The 23,288-nt window shown below is 41.2% G+C and overlaps 1 protein-coding gene across 1 annotated transcript in view; it reads right to left on the bottom strand.

Moving 5' to 3' along the window:
• UBE2F (ubiquitin conjugating enzyme E2 F (putative)) overlaps positions 1 to 23,288 on the bottom strand; it is an 85,620-nt gene that overhangs the window by 31,565 nt on the left and 30,767 nt on the right. The window contains exons 3-5 of the mRNA XM_051999270.1: positions 18,369 to 18,398; positions 16,082 to 16,147; positions 11,681 to 11,748 (exon numbers count right to left, since the gene is read on the bottom strand). Coding sequence (XP_051855230.1) covers positions 11,681 to 11,748; positions 16,082 to 16,147; positions 18,369 to 18,398 — 164 coding nt within the window. The remainder of the gene's footprint in view (positions 1 to 11,680; positions 11,749 to 16,081; positions 16,148 to 18,368; positions 18,399 to 23,288) is intronic.

The following is a 23,288-nucleotide window of genomic DNA, read 5'->3' as shown; positions in this document are numbered from 1 at the left end:
TTTTGTCACCACAAAAAGAAATCACTGTAAATATTTTTGTAACCATAATCCTTTTCCTTTACCTCTGACCTCTTTGAATCCAAGCCTAGAAATGGTATAAGTGCTTCAAAGGGGATGCAAAGTTTAGTGATTTGGGAGCATAGTTTCAATATCTTTTCCAGAATGGCTGTATCAATTCACAGCCACCCAATGGTACTCACGGGTGCTTGTTTTCCCGCAGCCTCTCCCACATTTGTCATTTTTGTCAATTTGTGGGTGTGACGTCAGACTCAGGAATTGCTTCAATTTGCATTTCTCTATCACTGATTTGGAAATTTTTCTGCATGGTTATTGAGCTGGATTTCTTGCACCCACTAAACATTTAATAACTGCTTGTTGAATTGAATTTAGTCAGTAAGGAAATCCCACTCTGTACCAATACTCTTTGGGAATACTCCAGAAAGCTGGGGGTAGAGCGAAGAGGTCTGGAGTTAGGAGCATCGAGTTCAAATCTGCTTTTAGATACTTACCAGCTTTGTGACTCTGGGCAAACTACTTAATTGCTATCTGCCTCAGTTTCCTCAAGTGTAAAATGAGGAAAACAATAGCATTTTTCCATCATGAGAATCACACAAAACAATATTTTTAAAGCACTCAGCATAATGTCTCAACAGTTATTTTTATTTTTGTTGTTTTGTCCTTTATTCTCGAAGAGGACCATGACATCTATATCTGGGCTGGAACAAGTGGGCACTTAAAAATTCATTTAAAGAAACTCAAAAGTCATTTAGATGAGATCATTGACATTTCTGGAGAACTAATTTTTTTTTTTTTAAACTGAGTATCCACTATCTCTTTTGATCATCAAATCATCTTTCTTAAGTAATTGCTACAGGTTTTACTGAGGTCATTTTAGAATTGAAGAACCTAGAGCTGAGGGGTGAAGTAATAGATCTTTCCTGACTTCAAGTCTGGGACAAACCTTTCATAAAGCCAGTGGCCTTAGGAGGCCATCGTTTGTTTGTTTGTTTTGTTTTACTTTTGTTTGTTTTATTCATTTACTGTAAAACAAATTTATTTTTTTCTCAATAGTATTTTATTTTCCCAAATACATGTAAACATAGTTTTCAAAGGTCAACAGATTTTGAGTTTCAATTTTTTTTATCTCCTTCCCTTGCTTAACTCTCTGCTCTCCAAGGCAACAAGCAATCTGATCAGGGTTATACGTGTACAATCATTTTAAATGTATTTCCATACTAGTCATGTGAGAGGACAGTTTTAACTGAAATCTTTACAATTAATCTTAAGGTCCTATTGTTAATAGCAAGTTCTGTTTTGCTAAAAGTCGAATAACTGATCAGAAAGTGAGAACTCAAGAACAAAAGAGAAACGCACTGATTGGAGACGGCACTGGCACGCAGGCTCAGGACCTGGGTGTGAATCAATTAACAAGCACTGATTAAGTGGCAACTACATGCTGGGCTCTGATAACACAATCACAGCTAACACTTATATAAGACGTGCCAGACAAAGCGCTCAGAGCATTGTCACCCGAGATCTTCACAAGGATGCTGGGAGGGCGGTGCTGTGATTATCATTCCCATTTTGGAGAGGAAACAGGCAAAGAGGGTGGAGTGATTTGCCAGAGTTAATAGGTTACTATGTGACTGAGGCTGCCACTGAACGAGGCTCTTTGCACTGTATCCAGCACTGACTCTTTGCTGGGTGCCAGGCACTGATGGGGACATGAAATTCAGTAAATAAACCGATCTCTATCGCCCAGAAGTTTACATTTTAGCAGGGAAGACAATAAGAACACTTCTCGATATGCATGTTTGTCTGTGCACATATGCACATACATACAGATACAATAAAGAGAATAAATACAAATAAACCCAGAGGTGTTTGAGAGCAGTGACTTTTCTGAAAGTCCAGGAGAAAGGGCACGTGCCAGGGATGGTGGTCAGCCAGGACAAAGGCAATAGGGCCCGAGATGGACAGCTGGAGAAGGGAGGAGACCAAGATGGCAGAGCGCAGAGAAAGGACAGTCGTCTTATCCCAGGAGGCTGGGACAAAGTGGGAAGGGAAACAAAAGGTAAACCAAGGAACTCTCATTTGACTCCCCAAGTCACAGGAAGCCACCAGAATCTGGCAGAAGAGGAACATGATCAGGATGATCATGATGGTCTGGAGAGGGGCAGAGCAGGGAGATCTGAGGCAGAGACCAGCAGGGCAACTGTCACAAAATCAGGCAAAGTTCTCTTTAGCTTTAAATCTGGGATCCTTCTGTTCTGAAGGAGTGTCAGGTGGGGGAGAAGAAGGATGAAAGGTGAGAGGCAGTTTTAAGTTTTATATTTTTTTGTCACCTGCTCGATAGGAAAAGGAAACATGACCTGAGAGTGGGAAATGAATGGCAAGGGGGAGGGGATGGGGTATAAACATTTATTAAGTGCCTACTATGTGCCAGGCGTTGTGCTAAGTGTGTAAAGGCAAAAACAATCCCTGTTCTCCAGGAACTCCCCATCTCATGGGGATACAAGGTGCAAAGACTTACGTGAACTGCTACAAAGTGAAATGTACTGTATAAAAAAGTAACAGCAGCATTGCTAGACGATCTGCTGTGAATGACTTCGCTGTTCTCAGCAATACAATGATCCAAGACAATTCTGAAGGACTTTTTTTTCCCAAAGAAAGAAATGAAGGCATCTGAATATAGATTGAAGCATCTTTCTTTTTTTTTAAACTTATTTTTCTTCTGTATGATCTATATCAAACTGACTAACTTCTCAATGAGAGGAGATGGACAGAGAGAAAATCTAGAACTCAAAAGTTTTAAAAATGAATACTAAAACTATTTTTACATGGAATTGGGGGGAAATACTAAATAAATTCAAAACCAAACCCAAACCAAAACAAAAAATCAAAGCCAGCTACCCAAATACGAGCTGGAAGGAAGTGGCTCCCAAGAAGAGGCTTTGGGCTTCAAGAGTTTCTTTATAGAGACAAGATGAATCGGGAAGAAGCTACAATGTTGGATTTTATAGACTAGAGCTGTTCTGGGTAGGGGCGTCACCTCAATCTCAAGGACACGGTCGGCTGATTCCAATCTCCTGCCCCTTGGGGCAATGCTAAGCATCATGAGTTCTGGAGCTTCTCCAGAGGATCATTTCCCACAGTGAAGCTAACGACCTCCTGCTAAATTTTAAAAAGGGAGTCCCCTGTAAGAGCAATGGACATAAAATAACCCATTTGAATATCCAATGCAAACCTGTGTTTAAATCCGCCGCTTACTTCCTGTTCAGCAGTCAAATCTAGCAAATGAAACAGCCCCATGAGATTAATCAGTCCTATGCCAATGAGCAAAATCCTCTTGCTGCTCACTCTGACTTTCTGGACGATATCTGATAGTGTGTGTGACAATCCATGGTTTCTTTCTTTTGGAAATGGGGCTGATGGGGTAGCTCTAAGTTAGTGGAGAGAACAACTTGACTTTCCACTTGATTAAACCCTTCCCATTTTCATATGAAAACAGTATGGCTGAGGCAGGAAATGGAATAGTATGTGGAGGAACAGCACTAGAGTCAAGAAGTCCTGGGTCCAAAGCTTGCCTCTGACTCACACAGGCATGTGACCAAGGGCTAGTCACTTAAACTCTGCCCCAGAAAATTTCTATAATTACAAAGTTTCAGGGCAGGGGCTGCTCTACACTGGACAATGGACAACTCTACACTGAAGAGATCTTGAGTCTAGACCCCCTTCCCTTCTCCTTAGGAGTAATGATATTCCCTCAATCTGTTGAAATGTTCATTTCTGTGTTTCTTTGTTAAGTAAATTATTCTTCAAAAATCAGCTGCCCCAGTCTATCTTATGGATGTTAAGAACATTTTCTAAAGAAATTGGGATTTAATATTTGACTAATCTGCATCAAATGTTTAAATTCTTATAAATCTTCAAGTTCCAAATAAGTAGGACTTAGTATTAAAATGTTCAGAATGAACCTCCTTCTCCCTCTCTCACACCTAGAGTACTTTTCCATGGTATTTAAAAAAAGTTAAGCAAAGTTAAGCACTATATTATAGTGGTCATAACTGAACAGACTTTTGTTTTGTTTTGTTTTGTTCCTGTAGTTTATAATTCCTTAAAGAAAAAAAAAAAGGGGCTGCTACATAGTACGGTGAATAGAATATCGGCCCTAGAGTCAGAAGGAGCTGAATTCAAATCTGACTCTTAGATACTTAACACTTATTAGCTAGCTATATGACTCTGGGCAAGTCAATTAGTCCTCTGTATGTGCGTATGTGTGTGTGTGTGTGTGTGTGTGTGTGTGTGTGTGTGTGTGTGTCTTTCTCTCTCTCTTTCTCACACACACACAGAGAAAACAAAAATAAAAACCCCAAAACAAAAGAAAAAAAAGAGTTTGCTTGAATATCAGTTATTTGAAACTAAAAACAGCCACTGGATTTCATCTGAATTGTTATATTTATATTATTGTAGAACTGTACATGTTGCTCTTTTTCTTCTGTTTTCTTTACATCAGTTCATACAAGTCTTTCTCTGTTTCTCTGAATTCTTCATATTCTTGATTTCTTGCAGTATATGCCATTTTATTCATATACCATAATTTGTTCACTTATTTTTTATTCCCCAGTGAATGGGTATGTAACTTGTTTGTAGCTTTTTGCTATTACAAACTAGAACTGTTATGATTTTTTTTTTTTGTGTGTGTGTATCTTTAGCACTTAACCCAGTGCCCAGTACATGTAGGTACTTAATAAATGCTTACTGACTGGCTGACTGCCATTGGTCTCCTTTAGGTGTAAATCCTCTAGTACGGAGAGATCAAACAAACATTGTGACCAGCTGGCAGAATGAGATTAAAATGTAATTGGAAAATATTTAACAAAATAAATACAAATACAATAGAACTTAAGTGATATTAATATGTGGGCTTTAAGTCAGTATGTGAGTAGAGCAATTAGTGGTTCCAGTTTCTATTTCCATCTGACCTAACTTGCAGGAGTGGGATCTCTGAGTCACAGGATAGAACACTAGTAACTTCTAATTGTTTTTCACATCCATTGTACCAATCTGTAGCTCTAAATAGGAAATATTAATGAATGTGCCAGTTCAATACATTTTATCTTTTGCTGTCTAGGCCAATTTGATGGGTGTGAGTGACTATGTTGTTTCAATAAACATTTCTCTTTTTGTTAGTGATTTGAAATTGTTTTCATATGATTGAGTTTTTGCATTTCTTGATTTGAACATTTTCCTATTGTTTGACCAGTAATTTGTTGAGGGAAATGTTTCATTTCCCTACAGACTGTAGATGACAGACTTTTATCAGAAATGCTTGATGAAAAAAATTTTTCTTAATTTTTATAACTTTATTTTTTAAAATAAAAATCTTATTAATATCTTTTATTTCCTCCCCTCATAATCCTCTATTTCCCAAAACATCCTTCTTCCTGCCTTAGAGTCTTCATAACCAAAAATAAAACCCAGAAAAACAAAGCTATTCCGTAACACTAAGCCTGATGTTACTGATAATGCTCTATACGCTGTTTTCCCCAAACCAAAAGATTCAGTAAAAAAGAAAAAAGCATCTCCTTATCTCACTTCTTTGGGGCCCAAACTCTGTGATCATGACACATATTCCATGAACACTGTTTTTGTGAGTTCTTTCCCCTTATATGGCTGTAGTCATTATGAACAGTGTTTCCCCAATTTATATAAGTTCTCTGAGATCACCCACAGATTCTTGATTCTTACAAGCACAGCAGCATCCCTCTTTGTTCATGGCCCACAAATTCCCCATTCCCCAGTCCACTGGTATCTACTTTGTTTCCAGCCTTTCTTGCTCTTTCGGAAGCGCCGCTACTTAGGTTTTCATTTCTACGGGGCCTTTCTTTTGATCCCAAACCATGGCAGTAACTCTCTTGGGTCAGTGACCACCTTCATCCCTCTCCCGCCATCATTCCAAGACTCAGCTTCACCAGCAGGTTGAGATTATTGCCCTCTTTTCCAAAGCTCATCTAAAACTATGATTCCTAAGTTTTATCAGTTTTGCCCATTTTAGGGGTGATGGGTAAAATCTCAGAGTGGTTATTATTGACATTTTCCTTCTTATTAGAGATCTGAAACATTTTTTTCCTTATGATTGTTTGCAACTCTTCTTTTAAGAACTGTTTGTTCATCTCCTTTGACCACCTATCTACTGGGGAATGACTCATTTCCTCACAGATCTGGATATTGTATTTTTATCAGAAATGTTTGATGGAAAGCCTTCCCCCTACCTCCAAGCCATAACTTTTCTCTTGACTCTGGCTGCACTGATTTTGTTTTTGAAAAGCTTTTAAATGTTACATAATCAAACTATTTATGGATTTTGTTGCTTTGTTTTATTTTAAGTCCAGTTACTCTGTCAAAACACTTAATTATCTCGATGGGCTTCATAAACCATCACATCATCTGCAAGAAGGAACAGTTTTGTCCCTTTTTACTCGAGCTTGGTCCCTTAATTTCTTTATTTTAATGGCTAGAATTAGAATTTCTAGCACCCTGTCAGATGTTAGTGGAGACTATGACTATGTTAATGGTAAAATCTTGATCTTTTACTCCAACTTGAACGAGCTGACTTTTATATCACCAAAGTAGCATTTCCCAATAAATGTGACCACAGGCTAATTTAGGGCTCAACATATAAAGTGAAAGAACTTGGAAATGCTGATTTGGAGGGATCCAAGGAATATCCCCAAGATAAAATGGGGCATGGGGAAATTTGAGAGCAAGATAGAGGAAAGATATATTTTTTAAAAAGTTTGTTGTTATTCTTCTTCTTTTTTTTTTTTTTTGTAAGGCAATTGAGGTTGTGAGGAAAGCTATTTCTATACCCCCAAAAGATCTGTGTGTTTTAACTAGAGAGAGGATGGTCAGAGGCCTAGTTAGTTTTGATTAATTTTATGTCTTTATTATAAGGAAGGTGGTGGTAATTATTGAAAAGTGATAATGATATTTTTTAAAGTCACTAAAACATTTTCAAAAATTAGGCTATGTTTGAAGTTTGATGCATAAAAATTAAAGTAGAGTGTAAAGTCCTTAACTTGTAAGCAGGAAAAATGAAGTATACTTTTAAAATTATAAAGGACACTATTTTGTCCCTATAGTAGGTTTGGACAAAGGAGACTTAGTTTTAAATGTAAAGGGAAGAATTTAATCAGAAAATAGGAAGTACACATATGGTTTTAAAAATATGTTCAGATAATGAGAACCTGAAATGAAACTTATTTATACTGAATAAGTCTATTTTTTTGAACAAGGCTCAACTATTCCTAATAAAGATGATTTTTCCAAAAATAAAAAGAGAATCAGTATTTGACAGAGTTAACCTACATGAAGAGAAAAACAAACACACACGCACACACACGAACACTAACAAATGCTTTAATTTACTCTTCAACCACACAAAGAACTAGGATACATTTAGGACTGTAAATCTGAATTCAGTGGCTCTAAAACTAAAGTCATGACCCTTCATATTCACAACAGATTTAGGGCTCTTTGCTACGAAAGAACCCAAACCATCTTAATGCCTAAATTAATATTTAAAATTAATAAAATGTGATGCAATATAAATTTAATTTTGATATATATAATGTAGAGGCAATTATTAAGGCCAAGTTCCATTAAGGAAATGGCTTCTGCCAAAAGATATTTGCTTTGCTTTTAGCAATTCCTACTTGTTTACTCTGCTCTTTTCAAATTTATTAATTCATCTGTCCTACCACATGAGTGAATGCTCCTTAATAAACTGAACTCATTTATATCTTTTTAATAATTAAGCTTAAGTGGTACATGACTGCAGGAGAGGATCCTCCAAAATGAAAGCAATTTATTCCTGTAACATTGAGAACTCTACGTGACCCAGTGAAGAGCATGCTCCCATCCCCTCATCCTCATTCTCATACTTGCTGCTGCTCTTTCCTGGTTAATGCAATCATTCACAATTTGTCTGAAACTCCTGACCACCAAGAGCAATAGTTGGGGTCATTAACTGCATCCCCAAGAGTTTCCAAACTTTGGTAACCAAGCTTCAAGCAGGCCGGCCCATTTCCTAACCATCAACCATCACTGCCAGGAGTATATCTTTGCAGTTTAAAGAATGGGATCAATATATCTTTCTCCCCGTTTTGGTATAAAAATAAAAATAATGGCAACTCCAAAATGAAGGGCACCCACAAGAACAATCAGACAAGGTTTTAGGGTTAAGGTAAGATTCTTGCCTGTATCCCTATTTCTACTGATTGACCTGAGAGTTACTGTTATCTCCAGTTCCCATATGGGCTCTGCTGCCCTTGAAGTTGTGGAAATTTCATGGTCTAGCCCTTGGATGGAATAAGGAACTCCCAGTGAAGCAAGGCTCTCCACCTCCACACATTTTCAGCTTTTCTGACATTAGTGCTGTAGAGGGCTGCCTGAGGCCCCGAGAGAAGAAATGTCTGGCCCAGATGCCAGGATGGGCTGGGGGCAGGTCTCCACAGCAGGCTTTCCTCCCCCCATACCCCCCAACTGGCCTGTGAGGCTCTGGCCCCTGGACAATCACATCTCTGCAGTGACTTCATTCAGATTTGCTCTGACTTGGACGGTCAACATACTTCTAGGCCTCTGTGAATTCTAATGGAATGTCACCAGTGGGGCAGTTTTGTGGCCAAATACAGTTTTTATCAACTTTGGTTTGTCGGGAAGGAATGAGTGCTTATTTTCCTCACTAACCCTTTGTAATGTTTGGTCTGGAAGCTCATGGGAGCAGACTATGTGCATTTGGTGCAGTTGGAAGTGGGGCCCGTCACTCAATGGCTACAGAGAAAAAGTAGAAAATACCGTCTTAGAAAATTAGGGTGAAATAAGGGGAAAAGAGAGGAAGGTTCTTTCCATTTGGACTCACTTTCCTAAATAACAAATCTGGTTAAAACTACCAGAGTGGCCCCATCTTTGCCAACTCAGCAGATGCTCTCCTGATGTCCTGGCTAGCTAAGACCTCCAGCACAGGAACTCGCCTGACCTCTGGAAAAGAAATTCCCTGTTGTTCGGGTGTGTCTGATGTTTGGTGAGCCCATGAACCATGGCATCCTAGGCCCTTCTGTCCTCCACTCTCTCTCAAAGTTTGTCCAAGCTCATGTTCGCTGCTTCTGACTCTCTATCCATGTTCTGTCACCTTCCTTTCCCTTTCTTTTGTATTGTACCAGTCCTCGAAGAGCAAAAGCTGATGAGATGCCCTCCTCCTCCTGGTTGGGGGAGTCTGCAATCTTGGCAGGAGCTGTCCGGCCTTTTTAATACCCACAGGCTTAAGGGAGGCAGGATTTCTGGAGGGCAGGGAGGCTATCCAGAGGCAGTCACTTTCCGGTCAGGAATCCCTTCATCAGGAAGTGGTAGGTGAAGCACAGAATAAGAGATGAGGGATCTCTGAGCAAAACTGATTAAAGTCACAGTAGAAAGTTTGCTTAACGTCTATCTCAGCATCTGGCTTTGACCCTTATAATTGGGGATCTGTTTCTTTTCTGTTCCACACATCCCCATGTACCAAGATGAGCTTTGGTTATCAACACTTCTATCACACTCTGTCTTCCTACACGGCTCCAGCTCCAACACTAACCTTTTATAATATTCCCAAACTGACCATTTGTTAAACTGAAAAGTCTCTTTTGCTAGAGAAACGTCAGACAGAACTCTTATCTAGCTTGATCCACAATTCCCATTCGCTTGGGAATTATGTGGAACAGAAGAAATTGTAATTGGACACAGCAGACAACAGAAAGATTTCTGCTGCAGAAATAGCCAATGAAGACAGTTGGAGGAGTCTTGGATTGATCCCTGCTTCCATTTGCTTCGGGGGTTTTAAAGATGTCACTGCCTTGACTTAAGGACCAATGTCCTTCAGCTACTAAAGACCTGGGAAACTTCAAAGGAATCAGCAAGTCAGGGAGAAGAAAGCTTGATCCCACCTGCATTTGACAGGGAGGCTTTCATAAGCAGCTTGTCTCTAAGAGCCTGAAGTGGTGAGGAGACAAAAGGGGACGGGAAGGGAAGTCTGGGCAGGGGGTGGACAAAGTGGGGGCAGAAATGCTCGGAGCTAACCTCTAGCCTCTTCTCCGGGACTGAAGCGGTGGGATTTCACCAGAACACAAAACAAAAGATCTCCAGGAGAAATGTGCTGTAGGATGTCAGCTAAAAAGAGACAATCCTCCACCTAAAAATAATCTCTAAAAGAAAAAAAAAAGACCTTGGTTTCTCCACTTTGGGATTCAATCTAGCTGCTCTGCAGATATCTGAGAACATGGAGTAACCTCTGGACAAGTAAGGTCCAGGGGTACAGAGACTGTTCAGAATGGGGATCCTCATGCAGAAGAGTAGAAAGAGCAATGCATTTGGGGTCAAACTGTTACAATCAATGCAAGTCACCTGGTCAAGTCACCTGGGTGCCCTTGCACATCCTCCTCTGCACACTGAGGGGCTGGCCCAGATAAGCCCGAGGTTCTTTTGGGCTTCCTGGGACCTCGGTCTCTTTCTCCATAACACAAGGGGTTAGTTTTAGCATCCACTGAAGCTCTTCCCAGCTCAGAATCTCTGCTCTTAGGAAGCTGATGGCCTGAATAAGGGCCTCCCCTTGTTAGCACAAACATGGCAGTTTCCCTCCTAAATATGGCCTCATTCGACTTTGCTTTGTTAGGAACCAGCCCTGATTTTCCTCTCTGACCCTTTGTTTTGCCTGGAAGCCCATGGTGAGGAGAGCAAGAATATTCTAGGTATGGATAATGAGTCCAGTGTGGGGCTGGGCAAAGGGGAACCGCTCCAGCCAACATCCTGAGACGTTTATCTCAAACTCAAAGGCAAGGAAAACAAGTACAAAACGTTGTCTTAGGGAACCGAGATGAAATAAAGGGGAAGAAAGTGTATGATGTCATGGGGTCTTGTAAAAGAAAAGGAGAGAGACCACCTTGTAAAGTCAAGAGGATGAAACCATCGAAGGTCAGGATCTTCCCATTGCAGGAGCCCTGGAGAGTCTGGCACAAGGACCAACATGATCCCAGAGGCCTGAGGGACAGAGCCGGCCACTGACTTGCAAGAGAGAGAGAATATTTGTGGCTTAATTTTTGGCCTACAATTTTATGGAATTGTTCATTTTGTAGATTTTTGCTATATTGGAGATTTTTACATAATAATTACATGCATATAAATAACCTTGCTAATTAGCACCCGCCCCCACACCCCCTTTCCTCTGACTATTCAAGCAGGATGTATTCCTTTGGAAAATCCTTCCCTGAGAGGAAGGGGAAGGCCACTTGGTATATGGTTTCTGACCCAATTTCAGGTCTAATTTATTCATAATCATCAGAGCATAGCTAATGAAATCCTACCTATAAAAGCTATCGCTTTAGGCTGTATTGGCTGTCAGCATCAATTCAAAAAGCGCATAATCACATTTAAATGGTCATAGTAAAAAACCAGGGCCTAGGTCACAGTGCTGGGTGACCGACCATAGAAGTCTTAGCTCTTGAGAGCTTTCCCTCCTTCACCCACCGCCTGCAATGCCATGTCACGATGGGGAATGGGAAAAACAAAGTAGTAGAGAGGCAGTGGCTGGTGTCTCAAGTGTAAAAACTCCAAGAAAATAAGCAAACAGATAAAGATGCTGGCTACTCACCACCATGTTGTAAGCATCAGGAACTTCTATCTCAAACTGAAATTTTCCACCCTGGTAGTGACCCTCATCTAGCAGAAAACACAAAGAAAAGAAAAAGAAACCTTTAAGAAAATGAAACAAAAAACCAAATACCATGTTAGGATAAGGAGGAGAAAATGATTAATGTTTGGAAAAAAACGACACGAGGAAGTCAAGCATTAGAAAAAGGCCAAGAATGACAACCTCATTCATTTGAAGAAATCTGGTTAAAATGATTTTCTCCCTGACTTTCAAAGATAAAACCAGCACATACATACTCAGAAAATATTCAAAAGAATGAATTGTTCATCTGTGGGAGCACGTGGGGCTGTTCCCTCATCTTCAAAGGGAGGGCTTGATTTCACTCGGGCACTGCCTCTCTCAGGAAGCCTTCCCCTGATATTCCCCCTTGTTTGTCTCTTTCTGCCCTTCCTAGAGCTCTCCTTGCTCACCCTACCCGGCATTTTATTTAGTAGAGTATAAGCTCCTGAGGGCAGACAGGGACATTCTTTCTCTTTTTATCTTCTACATCTAGCCCAGGTTTAAAAATGTTTGCTGATGGATCAATGGACCCTCCCTCCAAATTCTACCAGGTAAAATCCTCTTAAGAGAATGGATAACTTCTTCCTGCCCCCAAATTAAGTCAATTCTTTTTAGCTTTTTCTCTATTTCCCCACATTTGAAAGTCCTACCACTATACCCAGGACTGCCCCATCTATTTGGAGTATTTGCAACAGTTTGAGCTCTTTGACACTGGTTGACACAGTCTGGCGCGTGATATTCAAAGCTGAAAGTATTTTTCATTAGAGGATTCAAGTGAGAACAAACAGATGAATTGTTAATCACGTAAATTCTATAATTTGAAAATCTGGATGCCATCTTTGGATAAAATGAAGGGTTCTCCCCGTTCCAATATATCTATTGTCTTGGCAAAGTGGCAGAGGTTTTATTTTTTTTCCTTTCAAATCAAATAAAGACCCAACAGGTCTTTTTCTTTTCTTTAGTTTTAACAAATCAATTGTCATCCAATCCCATTTCCATAATAGGCTTCCGCTGAAGCATGTGACATATAGCGTACCGTGGGCTCTCTGGTAGCCTCCATGTTCAAAATTTACAATCTGATTTTTCAGGTGACCTTCTTGATTCCATCATAGTGACTGACTCCCGAGGAAGACCAACACTGCTGGGGAAGAGAGGTCTGGCCATTGCTATTTTTCTCTCTGCTTCCCGGCTCTTTCCTTCATTTCCTACCATGTGAGAATACGGATCTCTCTCCCTCACCCCCTGCCATTTTGGCCCCATAATTTAAATTCCATTTCCTCCACAAGCTGTGTGTGGCTCCTGAGAAGGAGTTGGAACAGCTGAAATGGTCTCTGTCCTTTGGATTCAAAGGTAATAGTATTGCCACCTATATGAGTGCCGGAACCTGGCTGGTGCCATGTCCATATCACATGGAGGAAGGCTGAGGACTTAACTGAGGCACCGAAGCCCAGAGGCACGGCAAGCTGCCTCTGCGTTGCTGGCTTTCTTGACTCCCAGTCCCTTCACACATAGGGTAATCAATTCTGATTTTGCAAATAAACAGTTTTCCTTTCTTTTTGCTCCAACTCCTCTATAAATTTGGCTTAACAATACTTTGAAACTTGGGAATGGCGCAAACCTTTGTGGGCAAGGCCCTTCTGGGTGTGCGGTGAGTGAGCCAGTCATTTCTTGGACTATACAATTTATTGCCTCCCAAATCTGAAACCTGACCTCAGTTACTCATGCGCACACATCCACAAGGTCACCAGATCTAAGGACAATCCAGTGAGAAATTACAGTGGCTGAGATTCCAGAAATGGAGGCTGAAGAAGGCCTTAGCTTTAGGCCCAGTTTTACTCTCTACAAAATGACAAGGGTCTAAACCCAAGAGGAAGAGCGGGAATAGGAGATGAGACAGGCTGAGAGTCCAAGCGAGCAGCCAGGATGCGGGCAGGGCCCCTCATTGTGACTCCATCCTGACATAACCCCCTGAACCTCAAGGTCACTTCTGGCTGCCCCCAAGTCTGCTCCCACACCCCAGCCCTCTTACCATCCCATCATTTTTCTCAGCTGTTTAGTGTACAAAGCCTCATCGACAAGACAGAAACATTTATCCTAGAGTCCATTTAATACAGGGGGCTCTGTGTTAAAAAGGTGACAACACTGATCTCCTTTCTCATCAGATTTCCCTTCATCCCTTTTTGTGGCAGAACTCTTTTAAAATATTTCCACCCAAGAAATCAGACAGCTTCAGGCACAGGCAGGATGTCCCTGAACTTGCCTCATCACTTGGATGGGTTCTTCATTCTCACTCCAATTTGCTCTTAACATCCCAGTCTCAAGAACAATCAGTAAGCAGGAGAAATTTATAAGAACATTCTAGTTTTCTCCTTGCAACGGGCATATTTTTGCTTTTAGTATAAATCTTTGAGGAGAAAATAAGATTTAACACCTAAGGCTAAACATTAAATTCACCAAATTTCCTAAAACATCCCACATGAATATTTAATTAAAAATGATTAAAAACCTCACTTAAAAAGTGGTTTATCTGACACTTGTGAGGTTGTAAATGAAACATGACTTTCTAATCCTCAAATAAAAAGGTATTTGGAGGAAGTAACGTCCCAGACTGCATCTCTGTCCTCCAATCACATAGACCCCTGAGCCTGGCCAGCCAGGTTTCAGGCGCCAGAAGACTGCCCTCCACCCCGGCAGGCTCTGATGGCTCTGGGAACAGTCTGTTCCATCCATGGTGTCCCTTCCTTTGGATCCTTTGCTTTGCCTAGTGCCACGTTCAGCACAGTTTCTGAAGAATTTTTAAGAATGTGATCACACAGTGGAGGGGGACAAATGCTTCCATGACCTAAATTTGGCCCAATCAGGGTAAGCTGAAGGGATATTGATCTCTTCTCATGGAGGGTTTGGGACTTGAGTAAAGGCTGAGGCATTCAGTTCCAACTTTGTTCCAAAATCCAGGTCAGTCTCAAGTAACAAAAATCTGGACCTTAGAAACTGGAAAGATAAGGCCTGGTAGATGCCCATAAGGGGGTTTACAGGATTTACAGCCCCAGGTTTCAAGCCTCTGCCTTCTCCTTCTGTTGGCCAGCACTGATTGTAGATGTGCGGACTTATTGTATCCATCCTTTCAGCCATAAAGGTGGCTCTCCTTCTGCAGAAAAGTAAATGTACCACCGCACTGATTTCAACAAAGGCGAGGACGCTGACAAGCCAAGGCACCCCAAGTCTCCTAGCCTCAGGTTCCTTATCTGAAAAACGCAGAGAATGATTGCTCTGCCTGTCATGCAGGGCTAATGGATGAAATGAAGGAGCTAATGGGTACAAAGTGCTTTGTAAATGGAAAAATCATCAGTAGTCAAATATAACCATCAGATCCATTGATTGAATGAGCTAGCTAAATGGCTGTGAGGGTTGCCTCCCACCACGCGCCACCCCCCCCAAAAAAAAAAAAAACTGCTGTGATCCTCCCAAAAGTGGGACTGATTAACCTAAATGTGTAACTGGGAGAAACTGGAGGGCTTAAAATCATACCCCTCGGCTTGCTTTGAGGGAGAATGAAAACAGTAAGAGCTTAACTTACAAGAAACCTGAATTGAAGTCCAGCTCTGGACCCCATCTGGACATCCTTTGTCCCCCCTGCTGAGTGGGAAACCTCCTTTGGTCTTGATTATGTCTGCCCCAAGACAAGCCTGGCTCTTGGGACACCCAGGTAAGGACCTGCCATGATTTGCCCATGATGTATTCCCCCATGGAGAAGGAAAGGGGTAGAGCTGAGTCCCAACCCAATCTTACCAAAGGTCTTCAAAGTCCCCCATTCTCCTCCTGAGGTAACCCCAGAACATTCTGACAGAAGTAATACTATTTCTTTATGTGACCTGCTTATTGTTTATGCTTAATCGTTTTGCTACAAGGATTATCTATCATTAAAAAATTGCACTAATTTATCTTGTAAATTTTATCTGATTACAGCAAAAATTCTTTTTGACCATGTCTGGTTTCCATCGTTTGTTAGCCGCCCACCATGAATAACTTTTAAAAACCAAAGGAAACATTGTCAATGAGGGAGCAGAGAGATTTATACCAAAAGCTGATTCAAATAGATAAATTACATCATTGCAAAAAGTGATGATGACTAAAACCTGGAAGAGTTTTCTCAAAGTTTAACCATTTTAAAAATTCTCTTTCCTTTTTAGACACTTTCCTGCATGTGCATCCTTCTCTAAATGCCCACAATAGCCCGGCAGAGATCCCAGAAGCAGGAAAGATCTCATATATAGCCTAAGAGGAGGGAGGGCCCCACTAATAACGCCACGTATGGATCTACAAATTATCCAGAAACATTACCTGGGGTGACTGTTAGCTGAAAGTAGTGAAGCTTGTTTGGATCAGGAAAATTCACTTTACATGTACCTACAAAAGAGAACAATTGTGAGGAGAGTGCGACAGCCAGAGAGGAGACAGCAGCGCAGTGGGGACCGTGGCCCATGGCCACAACCACCCGACAGCAGGACTGTGAGTGGCCGGGCCACAGGCACAGGCAAACTCGCTCCGAGTCACGCCGGGTCCTGGCCACAATAAAGGCTCCAGTCGGAAAAATCAAGAAACCTCTATTAAGTACCTACTGTGTGCGAGCACTGGGCTAAGTGCTATTTGCACATGAAAAGGAAGAGAATCAGTGTCCTCTGGGAGAGCAGGCCCAAGAATAATGATGGAAGGAAAGGAGCAAAACTGGGCGAATCTAGAATCCCAGAAGCCACTGAGGTAGACAATTCTCTCATTTGATGGCACTCGTCCCTTCCTGAATGTATCAGGATTTTGATTGTCCTTGTATCACTACATAATTTTTTAATAAGCACAAGCAGACTGTTAGATGACTTAGGCACAAAATATAAAAATACTGGAGAGAGCTCATTTACTTGTGCAGGAATTTTAATTGTATTAAATTCTCCTTAACACCTTGAACCCCATTTTGCAGACAGGATTTGTCAGCATTAAGTATGAAAGGCATGCTAATCGCCCTTCAATTCATTAGTCCGATCTGCATCTTGTTATCATGGTACCGGCAGGACAATGTTGATGGTTACGGGATTGAAATGCCCGGATGAGGGCCCTGCTGGGGACCAAACTGCTAACCCGCTGGTGGGCAATCCCTTTCATGTGACTTTGTTTCTCTATGTGGATCCTCACGTTCACATATTTCAATGTGCATGAACTGTGAGCAGCTAGAAATGAGCACCACCACCGGGTGCTCTGAGGAGTCCAAGCAGAGGCCCAGGGCTGGTGTTCGGACGGCTCCACTAGCCCTCCGGCCTCCCGCCTGGCTCTCTGGGCGGTATCCAACCACACTCTAGCTCTCTTGTGACTCGGGGCCTATGGCCTGCTGAGCTGGGCTCAAGCTCAAGATCCCTCCTCTGGCAGGGCCCGCTACCCAAGCCCAAAATATCTCCTCACCGCAGTGCAACACGGCATCAAAGGAGGCCTTTGGGGCAGAGGGAGCTAAAAACAAAGCGGTTCATTTTCCATTTTTGTCTTGTTCGTGAACTTACGTTTCTCTAGGCCTGAATGAAGCTTTTCTCTACAATTTTATCTGTCAATCTGCTGATACGACATTTTCAGGGATGGTTTTAGGTCACGGAATCATGGGATCCAGAGCTGGGAGAGCTTATTCTCGGGCCAAAAAGAGTTTCTCCCCCGCCAGGTGATCAGTCTGTAAAGGGGGACACAGGAGACCCTGTAGGCCAGATACATTTACTGGCAATGCCATTTTTGTTTCTGTTTTTTCCAACAAGAAATGAAATTGTTTACTTGTTTTTGTGGGATTTGTGAACAGATTTTTAAATTCACAACAAAAGCATGTCGTTTGGCATTTTATGTCCTGCCTCAGATTGAGCCACAGAGACTCTGGTCAGCAAGGAATACTTTTAGGTAAAACTGTCTCTCTTTTTAGCGTTGGGTGTTTTGGGGGGATGAAGACTTCGTGAAGCAAGGCTGAAACCCATCTGTCTCCACTGCTGAGGAAGGACAGCTGGGTGTGCTTTTCAATAGTAAGGGGATTGAATCAAATCCTCTTTCAAGGACAAGATCTGTTTTCATTTTTCCTCCTAGATTGGCTAATAAAATGGAACCAAAGCTACAATTCTATAAACTAAAACTAAAATGAAACATTGTCAACATCACCCATCAAAAAAATGATGGCTAACGGTGACCTTTCTGAAATGAGAATGTGAAGAGCTGTCTGGGTTTGTGTACGGAGGCTGAGGGGAAGTCTGAAACGTGGACATTTGTACAACTAAGTGAACTAAGGTGGAAGAAGGCCATTTCCCTCTCCCAGCCCTTCCCTCTATTTGGAATGATTGTTCCGAGCCCAGAATGGAGTATAGACTTATAGAATGTCTACGCCTAATGAGATCACGGTGGCCGCCCTCAGAAGACCTCAGTTTTCATTTGTTCTTTACAAAAGGCAGCAGCATTACCTTTAGAGAAAATAGGGAGGGAGTGGGGAGAACCTCCCTCACAATGGAAATTCAGAAGCCAAAGTAAGGGTAGAGCGGGTAACGGGGAGGCCTCCTGCAAGATTAAAGAACGCAACGCCCATCTACCGAGCCACTGTCATGTCCAGCTCTGTACTTACAAGGTAAATTGGCTTCAAGCTCTGCAACCTCTGTGGAAAACAAAAAGACTCTGGTTAGGGCCAGTTCATGAATGCAATTTCAGACAAAATCTGTCCCAAACAGACAGAGGCTTCTAGAATATTGAAAAACCTCAGAACATTGGACTAATTACAAAGAAGCTTGATACTAAGCTGGTGAAAACTCTGAACTTGATTTCTAAAAGAAGTAACACAAGGCAGGAGGACAAAGCAAGCTGACGTGCTCCCTAAAGATGGCCTTTCCTGAATGTCAATGACCCGACGTTATCATAGCAGCTATTCGAAAATAAGGCATTGTCCAAAGCAGAGGGACTGTTCCCTCTTAGGTTTCCTTCCAGTCTACCTTGACCGTGGCCAGGTATGTACTGTTGTCTCTCCATTAGAGCGTCAACTGCTAGAGCCCAGGGACTGTAACCCATAATGACGGGTCGGGGAGGGGAGGAAGGTCATCAGGAACCCTGAGATCTAGGGGAAAAGCCATGGTGGAAGCTTAAGAGGGAGGGTCAAGCTTGGCTGACTTGGCCAATCCACCTCCTGTGTTACCACCATTGGCAGACATGCTATAAACTACTAGAACCTGACAGAAGCAGACGGAATTGGCTGTCTATAAGGGGACATACATCCTGAGGAACGTGGATATTCCCGGATGACCAGGAGGGGTCGAATCCAGGAGGATTTCCTCTTGCTCAGGCCCAAACCTGGCCCTGGAACTGGCCAAGTTCCAAGCGGCAACAACCAGACTTTGCCTGGATCAAGCCTGGGAATTCTGAAAGCCTGCAGGATCTATCTCCAAGATCCGGGAATATCATAACTCTCAGTACTCTGGGAAAGCAAAAACAGGAGCAGCCAAGCCTTCCCTCCAGGAGCACGGCAGAGCCAATATCAAGCCCGAAGCCAGGAAGAAGAAATCACCAATCCTACCATAAAAACCTAGCAGGGTGACAGAAAGGCAGAAGAGGATGACTCCCAAGTACTATAAGCAAAGCCTCAAAGAAAAAACACACTTTGGACATAAAGTCAATTTAAATTCCTGGAAGCAATAATGCAAGAGTTAAAAAGTGTTTTAAAATAAATGCAATGAGGGTACCGGAGGGAAAAAATGAAAAGAAATGAGGACTCTGGAAGCAAGAACTAGAAGGGAATTAACACCTAGACATAAAAGGTACAGAAACTTAACCAAGCAACAAAATCTCTAAAAATTAAAATGAACTAAATAGAAGCTAACAATTCTATAGGACAAGAAATATCAATATGTCAAAGGACCGAAAAAAATAGAAGAAAATGGAAGACATCTAAGCAAAAACAACTGGTTTGGAAAACAGATTGAGGAGAAAAAAATTAAGAAATCACCTAACACTATGACCAAAAAAAGAGCATAGACATTAGAAGAAAAACTATTCAGATCTCTTAGGTCTTAGAATGAGAACCAGAAGACAAAGTGGTAATAGAAAAAAATCACCCAGTGTCAGCGATTCCTTCCAGCTTTGTTTCATTAGCAAATCTATTAATGAGCATACTGCCATGTCTCCATCCAGGTCACTGATGGCAAAGGGCAAAGGTCTGGAACACTCCATTGGAAACTTTGTTCCATGGTGATCTGGGACTATCACTGAACCAGTTCCAAATTCACCTATTATTATCTAACTGAGCCATTGAACCAACAAGAAGAAAGTCAGTTCTGGACTTGAGACTCACCGTGAGGATGGGGTGGCTGAAGGAGATATGACTGGAACTTTGGTGGCAAAGGAGCTGGCTAAAATCTGGGTAAACTCCCATCTCCTGCACGCACCAAATCTGACAGCCCAAAGGAAAGTTTTAGGCGGGCATAAACAACTCGTGCTGCGGCCATGCAGTATCTCTGCAATCTCTATTTCCTTTTCCAGATTTTCAGTGACCATTTCTACAATAAACCCTTCTAAAATTCAAGTCAGACACCAGAAAGTCAAAATGGCGGCCTGTGATAATCTGACCTCCCTTCTCTCTTTAAAACAAACCTAACCCAAACCGGCCGCCACCTTGTTCTCCTTCCCGTCTTTGCTAAGACTCCTGTTTTCTAAGATCTTTCAAAAGGGGGTCACATCTGCCAAGTATTTCAGTACTAGAGGGTGTAATTCATCTACATCTAGTGACCTGAATTCATTAAGGGCAATGAAATGCTCGCTGGCTCCCTCCTTATCCTGGCCATCAATATCCTTTTGGCCAGTTTCACTTAGTCCAACCCAGTCCAGAGAATGTTTCTTCTCCTTGCCAGAGAAAACAAGCAAACGATGAGCTCAGCAGCTTTGCCTTCTGTCACGTTATCATGACTCCATCTACCTGAAGGAGTCTTTTTTCTCTCTGGGTCTTTTCTCCAGCCTCGGGTTACTCTGAGCTTGGTCTCCTGACACTATTCTTACACCCCATGTCACTCCTTTGTGCTCATCTCCTGTTTCTTGTTTTTGCTTCCATCTTCTCTATGTTTTTAAAAGTCTGAGCCGGAAGCTCCCTGTAATCCACAATTGTCTATTCAGACAACACTCCTTTTCTTTTCATCAGAACCATTTCTTTGGGTGTTCAGAGATTTCATTTTTGAGGTTCTTTCCTGGGATGAATATACCGTAGAAATCTGTCTCCTTTCTCTGAAACCTCTGAAATTGTTCTCCCCAGTAGCTAGCATGCACCAAGCCATGCTTGCTTTCCTCTGGTCTATGACCAGAGTTCATAGACCAGAGTTCCAGAGTTGGAAACGGGGTTGTTAATTCCCATCAAATGTGACCTGGCAACAGTGTTCTAAGAAAACATTTGGAAAGTACTTTGAAACACTTGAAGTATATGTAAATGCCAGCTATTATTACTAGCCTGTACATAGGGCAGTTTCTCTTCTGGTGAGCTAATCTTTCCTATGAAGAACGAAGTTTTATGAAACTCCAGGAAGAGATTTTCTTGGGGAAACTTTGATCTGGTCCTTTGCAGTATTAGAAAAGAAAGGGAACCCTAAAGGAACCCACATGGGCAAAAATGTTTGTGGCGGCCCTTTTTGTGGTGGCAAGAAAATGGAAACTGAGTGGATGCTCATCAGCTGGAGAATGGCTGAATAAGTGATGGTGTATGAATGTTATAGAATATTATTGTTCTGTAAGAAATGACCAGCAGGAGGATTTCAGATGACCTGGAAAGACTTACAGGAACTGATGCTGAGTGAAATGAGCAGGACCAAGAGATAATTATTCAAGGTAACAACAATACTATATGAGGATCAATTCTGATGGATGTAGCTCTCTTCAACAATGAGATGATTCAGACCAGCTCCAATGATCTTGTGATAAAGAGAGCCATCTGCCCCCAGAGAGAGGACTATGGGAACTGAGTGTGGATCACAACATAGTATTTTCACTTCTTTTGTTGTGGTTTGCTTGAATTTTATTTTTTTCTCTTTTTTTACTTTTTGATCTGATTTTTCTTGTGAAACAATTTAATTATATAAATATGTTTGCCTATATTGGATTTAACATATATTTTTACCATGTTTAACATATATTGGATTACCTGCCATCTAGGGAAGGGAGTGAGGGAAAAGGGAGGAAAATTGGAACACAAGGTTTTGCAGGGGTCAACGTTAAAAAATTATCCTCGCCTATGTCTTGAAAATAAAAAACTTCAATTAAAAAAAAAAAGAAAGGGAACCCTAACTATGCTAACAATCAAGTGATGGTGAAAGAGGACAAAGAATGGGTGTGGGCACAAAACAGTATTAAAAACCTTGTGTCATAGGTTGACCACATCTGGGACTCCCAGAGAGCAGTCCTTCGAGACTGTATTTCCATAATGGGAAGGAGAGGACCCTTCAAAGGAAGAATTAAAGCCAATCTCAGGTATCACTAGGGTCCTAACAAAGTAGAATTAAAGCTTCATAACACCAAATTCTTCAAAAGTGATCAATGTCAATACTATTTGGGGCTTTCCAGATAACGCAGGGCATTTTCTGTATTATACCTCATAATAAAAAAAATTACAAGTATCATTTAAAAAAATCTGGCCTAAGTTAACATTCAAATGTTTTTTTTAAATAATTCATAAAGAGAAAAAATTCACAAAATATATTATAAAATATTTCATTCTTTTAACAGTCTTGAAAATGCAAAGCCCTAAAGAAAAAGCTCCATGTAATTTTCAGTTCCTGATCCTCTCTTTTCTCGACTAATCCGGAAATAACAAAGTTCACAAATCTCCTTGTTATATGCAACCACACAAAGTCAAACACAGACTGATCTTGTAAAGATATTTCTTGGTAAGGAATCTTAACTAGCTTTGGGAACACTGTTTCTCAGATGCAGCCATGATCTTATTCTTGAAGTAATCAATATGATCAGATTTCCAGGTTTTCTGCTGTCCTTAGCCTTCTTTACAAGCGGTCTAAAATTTCCAGAATCACAGAGTCCATTTAATATAAGCATAAGTGAGCTCAATTACATTATAAGTCCATCTCTTAATCTTCTTGTTTTTGGCAGTGCCATCTTGGAGAGCCAAGAAGAAGAGAGTCAGATTTTATCTACTTGCCAAAGTTTTTTGAAAGGCACTTGAGGGGAGGGGGGCGTTACATAATTTTATAAACCTTTTTCCAAGAAAATGGATTTTTTTTCTTTCATAACTAAAGATAAAATCTCACAGTCCACTTGAATAGCAATTGATTATCTATGATAGCAGATTATAAACTTCAAATTACACTGGCCTTCTAGAAAACATATAGGTAAGATTCTTGAAAAATTTCAAGATATAAGTACTCTATAAAATAAATATAATATTCAAAATAAGCTAGAGATAGCTGAAAGGCTGTTCTTATTGAGTGGCTATTTAGTTTATAATTATCAAGGCCACAACTCAATTTTAGAGAATTTGCTAGCTACAAAATCAAGACTACGGACA

Source organism: Antechinus flavipes, chromosome 4 (assembly GCF_016432865.1).
Source record: "Antechinus flavipes isolate AdamAnt ecotype Samford, QLD, Australia chromosome 4, AdamAnt_v2, whole genome shotgun sequence".
NCBI classification, from domain to species: Eukaryota; Metazoa; Chordata; class Mammalia; order Dasyuromorphia; family Dasyuridae; genus Antechinus; species Antechinus flavipes.
This window is presented reverse-complemented; position numbering and strand designations above follow the sequence as displayed.